The 9,891-nt window shown below is 40.2% G+C and overlaps 1 protein-coding gene across 3 annotated transcripts; it reads right to left on the minus strand.

The window, feature by feature from the left end:
• Window positions 1-1,954: 1,954 nt before the first annotated feature.
• LOC113032923 (caspase-3-like) lies at window positions 1,955-9,776 on the minus strand. Of its 3 annotated transcripts, XM_026186073.1 has the most exons (7): window positions 9,713-9,776; window positions 6,950-7,015; window positions 6,256-6,413; window positions 3,934-4,062; window positions 3,311-3,486; window positions 2,615-2,735; window positions 1,955-2,360 (listed from the first exon to the last, which is right to left on the minus strand). In XM_026186073.1, the coding sequence occupies exons 2-7, from the start codon at window positions 7,009-7,011 to the stop codon at window positions 2,131-2,133; spliced, it is 876 nt and encodes a 291-aa protein (XP_026041858.1). In that variant the 5' UTR covers window positions 7,012-7,015; window positions 9,713-9,776; the 3' UTR covers window positions 1,955-2,130. The 3 variants fall into 3 exon arrangements, with proteins under 3 accessions (XP_026041858.1, XP_026041847.1, XP_026041866.1); XM_026186062.1 differs by lacking the exon at window positions 9,713-9,776 and having other exon boundaries at window positions 6,950-7,147; XM_026186081.1 differs by lacking the exon at window positions 9,713-9,776 and having other exon boundaries at window positions 6,987-7,146.
• Between the last annotated feature and the right edge of the window lie 115 nt (window positions 9,777-9,891).

The following is a 9,891-nucleotide window of genomic DNA, read 5'->3' on the forward strand; positions in this document are numbered from 1 at the left end:
GCCCTGGATATCTACTGTACAAACTGAACTGGAATGACTGACTGTTCAGTTTATAATTTCAGTTCGAAAAAAAAAAACGAGAACAACAAGACGAAACATCAGGCTGGCAAGAACACAGAAGGAGTAGAGAAGATGCAAGTTAGTATACCATAGAGACAAAGCGCCCGGGGTCTCTACTCGTTCAGACACATTATAGGAGTATATTCAAATGTTTAAAAAGGCGACACGTTGTTATTCTTGTTGCCCATTACTGAGAAAATATATATACAAAAGTAATTGAATGAAATTTTGCTTACTACAGGAGAACTTGGATTTATGAATATAGAATTTGGACAGTATAAGAAGCAGGTTCGTAACATAAACGTGACAACTGAGTTTAGTGTCAATATCCGTGTAACCAAACTATTCCAACATAAGGAGAAACGAGGCTAAAATAACTTCCTTTACTTTGTTGGTCAAAAAGAATTCTTGTGGTCAAAACTATATTTGTGCCAGCAGATATTTTCCACAGAGCCGGACCAGTTTGGTCGAAAAGAGGGTAGAAATGTGCAGTCTCGAAGATACAGGTTCCTTTGTCCCGTTCTGCTTTTTAGAGGTTGGAAGAAAACAAGACTTGCAAATTTCAGCTCCAGAGACCCGAGGACGCAGAATGGGTTCTGTTTCCTGTTCAGAGGCGCGAAGTAACAACGTTACTAAAGTTCTGTGCTTAAAGGACCGCGCCATCAGTTTTTGAAAATATGATCAGTTTAGGGGAATTTTCTTAATTTTTTAAATTGCAGAGCAAAAGAAAATCAAAGCCAGTGAAAAAATAAAGATTCCATAAGGAGGTTGAAATTCTACATCCAATCAAATGTGAAAGTGTCTTTTATTGTGGCAAATTCAAAATTCAGTAATCATTTATCAAGACTGCTTTTTTTCATAAAATGACTTCAGTTATTTGTGAGGCTTGAACTTCTTTACTTGTCCCTTAAACATATTGATAATTTATCCCATGTAATTTTCCATAATGCTTTAGTTTAGACATTGCTGGTGCAACTTTGCTCTACATACGATCTCGGGTGTGTTTGTGGTAGCATTATGTTACAGGTTATATCCACACATATGCTTTTAAAGCAAATACTACTGAACCATCAGCTGACCTGAATTTTCTTCAAACGTTTCAAACCAGCTGTGTGAATGATTTGGTCAGTTGGATCAATGATCTTATTCCTGTGTGTAAAATTCAGAATAAAACAAGTGCGATTTTGACAGGTGATATTAAAGTTTCCTCTGTGAGAGATACGGCATGTAAACAGTTGAGTCAGGTTGAGGTCTGGACTTTGGGCCATTGCAACACAATGAAGTGTCAAACCTACAGCATTGTGTACACCTCCAGGACATTGCGGTGTGCAGCTCGGATCTCAGCTGACCCTTCTCACCCTGGACACAGTCTGTTTGACCTGCTCCCCTCAGGCAGGAGGCTCCGGTCCATCCGCACCAGAACCTCTCGCCATAAGAACAGTTTCTTCCCCTCTGCTGTTGGACACATGAACAATAACCATATGACTGTCCCCGCCACTAACACATGACCCTACGCTGTGTTCACTGTATCATTCCATGTTTGGCACTGATCACCACCTGCACTCATGTATATATCTTTCAACGTAGCACTCTTAATTCTTACTCTCATGTATATATCTCATGTATATCTCATGCACATATCTTTCCACGTAGCACTTTTAATTCTTATCCCTACTTTTATTTTTTCCATGTCTATTTAAGTGTTATTTATGACACCATGTTTGCACTGAAGCACCGCAGCAATTTCCTAATGTTGTAAACCTGCTCAACATTTGGCAATAAACCCCATTCTGATTCTGATTCTGATCACATGACAAAAGATGGAAGCTGTCGCATCAGTATAAGTTTTTTTATTGTAATATATTTTTAACTATGGAACTAATAGTGTTTTGTGTTTCCCAAACAAGACCAAACACTAAAATCATCCAACACTGATGTGTTTTTACCTCAGTGCAAAGTGCATTTGGGTATAGTGACAATTAAATCATTGTTATCCTGCTCAGAACACCACAACAGACTGTATACATTCAAGGTGGCCAGAGGGTAGATATTAGGTTCAACCATGTAAATCTAGACGGGGAAGTAAAAGTCTTTGGTCAACATAGAGACGATACAGGGGATCTGCTTCTTGTTGCTAAATCCAGGCAGGTTGCAGGACGACTCAAACTGGCGTGAAACACTGTGGCTGACTCGCGTCATGATCTGCATCAGATCCAGCTTCCCACTGTAGCGCTCCAACATCTCACACAACTTCTGTATGAACCAGGAGCCGTTGCTTGTGTTTCTCCATGAGTAGTATCCTGCAGGACGAGTGACAGCGTTAGCGCTCTTAGAAAACAAGTTTGGACACCACATGTGACACATCAGCTGCGTTGTAGACCAAAAAAAAAAAAAGGAAACAGAAAAAGGGAAGCATAGACAGAAAATGAACAGGACAATGTGTCGATGCTTGTTCTTCACACCCCAACCCATCGGTTTATGAGAATGACCCAGAAGGTGGGTCCTGAGGTTGGGACATCACTCTAAAATGTCCCGTCTGAGAAACTGTTTGTACCTGGAGCGGTGGAATAGGCGTATAAGAAGTCGGCCTCCACAGGAATCTTCTCAGACGTCTGCTCGTCTCCTACACTGTCGGTCTCAATGACTCCCTCATCCAGGGCTGAACCACGGCATGCCTGAAAAGGAAGGAGAAACTCAAAATCGATCTCATATTTGGCACACATCTTGAAACACCTTAGGGAAACTTGGGCGGGCAGTTATTCGAAGCATTATCTAAATGAACTTGAATTTCAGCAGCACCAGGACATATAAACAAAAGTTATCAGTCATACTGGATATTAAGAAAAAGGGTTAAAGGTATATTTTGTAAATTCCAATCTTTAAAAGTAGTTTAAAACCTCCCCACATTAACTAAAGCTCTCGAACAATGTGAAGAAACATCTGGACTTTATATCCAAAACATCTGTGTTGGGCAAGTTGTCCTCAAAGCTCCTGGAGGAAATCAAAGTGGCTAAAAAGTGGGTGTGTTAGCTCTGACTCATCAGTTAAATATAAAGAAATTCAATGGTTACATTTTTTTCATGTACATTTAAAGTGAAAGCACTGTTTTGTTTTTAAAAGTTATAAAACAGATGACAATTAAAGCAACACTTTGAACTTAATAAACTACTAATGAAGACGTTACTATATAAAGACTGAAACACAGGAATCAACATCGCAGAAGTGTACCACACTGCCATAATGAACTCACCTGTATGAAGAAGAGCTTTGGTTTCCCCACCAGACCCTTGCACTGCTTTCCTTTGAAGCACTGTACCAGCGTATCAAACTTTTCACAGCCGTCAGTGCCGTATATGACACCCTCATCCCCATGACTAAGCATCACACACACAAATGATGCATTGTTCTTGTGGTCCTCTTTGGATGCTGGAAACACAGCAGAACAGAGGGGAAACACCAAGGAATCATTAGTCCAGCTGTTTTTAAACAACCCCCTGATGCCAACTCACAAGCCAGTGCTTTTATTTTGGCGGAGCTACTCTAATAGAATGAACAAAAATAAAATCTTCTGGATATTTTATGTTCCTTCACATCCTTTTTCACTCTTCTTTCTCAATGGGCTAAGGCTACTCTCCTAAAACGACTGGGATGATTGGTTAAAACCAAACCAGACAGTACCTGTTATGTAAGTGTAACTGGTGTAGCTCTATAACATCCGCCAACTGCTAACAAAAAGCTATAGCAACATTAGAACAACTGCCGTCTGGTGGTTACCACAACCACAGCATTTCACTACAATCAGCTCACAGGTTGACTGTAACAGGATGGAGAGGTTTTTGTGAATACAGAGGTAAAGCTTTAACGTCTTCTTACCGTCTAACAACAGCCTTTTCATCTCAGCCACAGTCTGGTCATTTAATATTTGGACCTTGTAACCCAGGTTTTTGAAGGTCTTTGCAACACTGGCAGCATCAGCATCTGTCCCATTACGAGTGCCCATCCCTACAGAGATACACAAGCAGAAAGGTAGCACACTATAAAGTCAGCACCGTCTGGGAATCCTGGAAATAAAATCCAAACAGAATGCAATGATTTAAAATCTCATAAGCTGATATTTTATTCACAACAAAACTTAAAAAAAAACATCAAATCAAGCTAATACATTTAACTATTTCATGATAAATATACAGCTCATTCTAACCCAGATTATCTGTGTTTAATATTAAAGTTTGTTAAATTTAAAACATGTAACTGTGACAACTATTAAAAAAAAAAAAAAAAAAAAGAACTGGAGAAAGAGGCAAATACTTTTTCACAGCACTGTAGGGTTACCTCAGGTTAACTGGCCACATGTCAGTAACATGGTTGGGTATCATATCATGATTGGACGCCCAGAATCTGGCATTAGTGCCTATGGAACTAACAGCCTTCACATCTGGGAGGGGACCATCACCATCGTCTTTTAAACTGCATTCTTTATGTGGCTTCGTACTAGAAGAGTACGGGTGCTGAACTGGCCTACCTGCCTCCAGATATTTCACCACCTGCAAACAGCTGGAGCATCACGAAACAGGAACATGACAAATAAGAGCCAGGAGTGCGGTACAGGTAGAGTCCTGATATTAAACAAGAACGGGAGAACGGGACAGCGCTCGTTTCCTCTGCTCTGTGGTCAATGAAGTGTTGGTTCAAGAGTTAGGAGTTTGCCTTGTAATCGGAAGGTTGGCGGTTCGAACCCGGGTTTGGACAGTCTCGTTTGTTGTGTCCTTGGGCAAGACACTTCACCCGTTGCCTACTGGTGGTGGTCAGAGGGCCCGGTGGCGCCAGTGTCCGGCAGCCTCGCATCTGTCAGTGCGCCCCAGGGTGGCTGTGGCTACAATGTAGCTGCCATCACCAGTGTGTGAATGACTGGATGTGTAAAGCGCTTTGGGGTCCTTAGGGACTAGTAAAGCACTATACAAATACAGGCCATTTACCATTTGGTCTGTGAGATCTGTCGCTGCATTCTGTTTTACATTTTAGTTCCAAGTTTGTTTTGGAACTGGGATTGTAACTGTCACAGCAGGATTCCTTTGTACTGCAACTGCACAAAAAGCAAAGCAGTGGAAAGTACTTCATTTGACTTTTTGTACATTTGGAAAAATGTGGGAAAATCCCATCTCCCTTTTCACTGCAGACACTGGGATTTGTCACAGCAGCAGCTGTAAAATGATCCTACAGATGCTACTACTGTTACACCACAACATGTGCACATTTACAACTGGGTGAAGTGAGAGGGAAACATCTGCACCATAGAGGTGTCATGTCTTACAAATACAACACTATTATTGAGCATAGTGTAAAAAGAAAACAAGCACTCCCCGACATTCTATAAATCTGGATAAGGTTATAACATACAAACACTCCTGTGACAGGAAGTCCAAGAAGGAAGAGTTCGGGTCTTAGGAGGTCAATCAACCACCATTCAATCTCCAAACACGTGCTGGGTAATAACATTTAAAGGATCTTGTGTTGGTCTTCACTGTATTTACATTTTATTCAAGGTCATATCCATGTGAGGTACATGTTTTCTTTTCCTATTGTGATAAGTTAAAAACTAAAAAGACTGTATCAGGTTGTTTTTATGCCACAGTGTGAAGTGTGAGGCACAATGTAGCGCAGCTGATGACATTTGGAAAATTAGTGAAGTTTGGAACGAGCACTGTGACGAGGCAGTTTTAGACGAAGACAATGATCATGAAATGCAAAGTGTCTCAGTCCATCTCAATGACTGTCTAGACCAGGGGTGGGCAATTCCAGGCCTCGAGGGCCGGTGTCCTGCAGGTTTTAGATCTCACCTTGGGTCGACACACCTGAATCACATGATTAGTTCGTTACCAGGCCTCTGGAGAACTTCAGGACACGTTGAGGAGCTAATTTAGCCATTTAAATCAGCTGTGTTGGTTCAAGGACACATCTAAAACCTGCAGGGACACCGGCCCTCGAGGCCTGGAGTTGCCCACCCCTGGTCTAGACCCACTGTTACCACTGTTGTATCTAGCATTTTATTTTATTCTATTCTATTGTGTACAGTATCTCATAGATATATCAATCCACTGTTTTTTTCTCTAATTTTCTATGCAACTTTGCACTGTCCACTGCTGTAACAAAACAAATGTCCCACACGTGGAACTAATAAAGGTTATCTCATCTTACCTGTTTTTGAGTGGAAGTTCTTGTTGTTGATAATCACACAGGTGCCAATGCAGGGGTAGTCCATCTTGTAGCGGTAAACATCAGAGGCTTCTGGTTTACTGCTGTTCCAGTCCTTTTCCTCAGTAGTCTTGCAACTTCCTGCAGCCTCTGCATTTCCCCTGATGGAGCACACACACACACACACTCTGACTCATGACTGCCCTGTACTTAAAACATGAAGAACTTGTTTAACACCGTCACACATAAAAGAAGTTGTTAACAAGACTGTAGCTACTGTAGCTAAACTTGTTTGTTTACCCACGACTTCAATGAAAACGTACAAGAATATCACACAGATTGGTTTTGAAATGTCATTGTACCAGATAGAACTTCAGAGCATTGGTGCAACTAAGCATTTTCACATGTACCATTTTCTTTTGAGCAGCTCTTGTACGCTCAGCTTCTTTACTAATTAATCCTGCTGGTTTAAAACCACACTGTGGCAAACTGAAGAATAAACTGCTGGCTGTCAAAGTGAAGATGACGGTAACATAAGCCACTTGTGTTAAAATATGAAGGAAAACAACCTGAGCCAAGGTCAAATCAGCCAGGAGGTGCACAAGTCTCCACATTTCAGCAAACAGAGCTGCTACAGTAGTTAAGCTTTCTCAACACGTGGGCACTCAGACAGTGAGCAACAACGCACAATAGTTACCCATTTCCACAAACTGCAGCATCTACAGTGTCCCCACCTCTCTGCATGTCACCATCAGCCATGTTCCTGCACACAAAAGGTGGCATAGAAATCACCACAGGAAGATAAAGAAACCAAACACCCCGTGGCTCCTCTCCAAAGGTGGACCACACCCCTACTAACGCTTGCAGTTGGTTTAAAAACACATGCATTTTCGTTTAGGCTGATTAGCTTCCTCATTTTCAAGATTTAAGATCAGTGATGTAGATCATGCTATAGCATTTCTTCATTAGAAAAAGGAGAACAATTACTTTACAAGGAAATACATGCCATTCTCAGTGTTTTCAAGAAAGAGCTACACTTTCTGGAGAAGTGTATTTTTGGACTCTGGTTGGGTTGTGCAAGTTGCAAAACTGTGAAAAGCATGACTAAAACGTTTGGAGTTGATTGATGTGCAATTCTTGAATAATAATAATGTATACTTTACTGATCCCCGTGGGGAAATTCCTCTCTGCATTTAACACATTTACTCAGGGAAGCACACACCAACAAACTGGAATGGGATTCTTCTTTTTTTGCAGTCCCAACCTGTAAGGTCATGTAGCTTGATAGAGTATGCCAGATTATACAATCTCAAAGTGGAAAGAAAAACCCCACAACAAGCACAATAGTTACCCTGGAAGCTGTTTGGTAACAGGGATAAGATAAACCTTTATTAGTCCCAAACGTGGGAAATTTTGGGGTCATGGCAGAAGGCACAAGAGCAGTAAAAATAAGAAAAACATTAGACCAGTGGTTTGGTGGTTTGTGGGTTTGGTGCATACACTCAACCTTGTGTTTACCAACATAGAATCTACTTTATGGATTAACTAATATGTCAATATATAAGTTAAAGCAGTTTAAAAGCATACTCAGGAAGAGCCACTCCTGTTAAACCACACCAAACTGTAGCTCATAGTGAAACCACTGACACAACAGGAAGTGTTTTATAAGGATCATGAGAAAAGTTACCTCAGTGTGAAAGAGAAAATAACTGTCAACATGAAAACAGTGAGTCAGTATCTTTCTGTTTGATTTTTTTAAATTAAATTCTGAAACATCCAGATGTTAGTTTGATAAATATAGGTGTATGAGAACACTGCAGTACATAATGTACACGTTGTAAAATATAAAGGTCTGTCAAAATGAAGACTACTAACATAAGCCAGCTGTATATTACGATGCTTATTTTTCCTACATTGTGTGTACTAGTACATGGCACTGGTACATATGCCACCAAGCAACTGGTCACTTAAGCCTGTCGCTTGGTGTCAGCAAGGCTACGTGATGAGGTCATATTTTCCGATGCAGATAAAAGCCTTTGGGTGAACTAAGACAGTTTTCCTCTTTTAAATGGATATTACACTTGTACGGAATGGTGTGAAGGCACAGCAGTTAGTTTCAAAAACAGCAATAGTATTTTATGTCTTTTGTTCATCTCTAAAAATATATTTCATTTTCCTGTAACTGCGGGTGCTGTGCTGAACAGTAGACCGTCGTAAATAACTCATGGCCGATAATCTGTCAAAAACACATCTCTCATGAAAGCCATTTCTGTCACCAAGTAGATGTTGAGATGAAGTTTTGGCAAAATCACTTGTACAGACATTTACCCAGGTAAAAACTGATTGCCACCAAAAATGTCTTTTTTTCAACAGAGATTTGTCCCAGAGAGCTGCAAACAAACATAACATCACAGTTTTATTAAGATATTTAAAATGGCCAAAAAGGGCTGATAATGTAGGTGCAGTAAGGCTGTATAGACATAGGAAATACAGACAAACAGGTCCTGTCTTTATTTTAAATATATAACCCCTCCATAAATGTATGGTCAGTCTATTTACCAATATAAGCACACTGAAACATCAAAAATCAGTTTCTAGCACAACACTGGCATCAGGAGGAATACCAATAATTAATAAATGCCCTCAATGAAATTCTTTTATATTTTAAGTCGCCCATTTAGTGAGCTGGGCTACCTCTGGACCCTAGACCCATGTTCAACAACTCAGGTTTAGAGGATCTCAGCCTGTCATAAATACTGGTCACGTGATCTAGCCAAAGTGAAAAAACCACAAAACCCATGATGCTTCCTGTAAGTTGTTCATTTGACTATTATAAGTTAGGTTTACTTTTGGGGTTAGGACCACAGACTGCTGTTTCCACACACCCATGTGTTTGAATGTTAACATATTCAAAGCAGACTAATACTAAGGAACAACCATTACTGTTTAACTACACCAAGTTAGAGCTAATAACGAAACTGCAATGATAACAAAAAATTATTTACAACCCTTCTATCAGCACGTTCTTGTTTTTACGTTAAGCCAATTGAAATACTTCCACGCACCATACCTGGATGTTAGCTTAATAATTACCCCGTACATGAGTGACAGATCTGTGGGAATATTCCATATGAATTATATAAATGCCGTAAAAGTGAGTCCCACTGCAGACTAGTAGCACAAACTACAAAAACCTAACATACGACAACTGTCCATTAAAGTGCTACTACAGCTAATGTTACACAGTAATAAAGGCGAGTGAACGATGACCTAAAAATAATACTCCCGAGCTGGTTTGTTAAACAATTTCAGTTTAGTTTACAGCTACGTCAGAAAACGCGTTAGTGAAGCAAATAGTTGATAAAACACGTAAATATCAGCGGGAACACGGTAAACCCACGCAGCGAGTAACTCATAAGGGTAAATACGAACGGAGTAGAAAACACCAAAATAAACGTACCTCTTAATGAGACAGTAGAAAGTGCTTTTATGAAGTATGTTACATAAATAAAGCCAACCAGGAAATCTCTGTTAAAAGTTTATACCTGAAACTTTGAGCCAATGGGAACGCCGATTCTGTGTGGGCGGGATGACGCTACTAAAAGACAAACGCTGATTGGTTTAGACAACTATTGTTTA

The sequence above is a fragment of the Astatotilapia calliptera genome, chromosome 2, assembly GCF_900246225.1.
Source record: "Astatotilapia calliptera chromosome 2, fAstCal1.2, whole genome shotgun sequence".
In the NCBI taxonomy this organism is placed as follows: Eukaryota; Metazoa; Chordata; class Actinopteri; order Cichliformes; family Cichlidae; genus Astatotilapia; species Astatotilapia calliptera.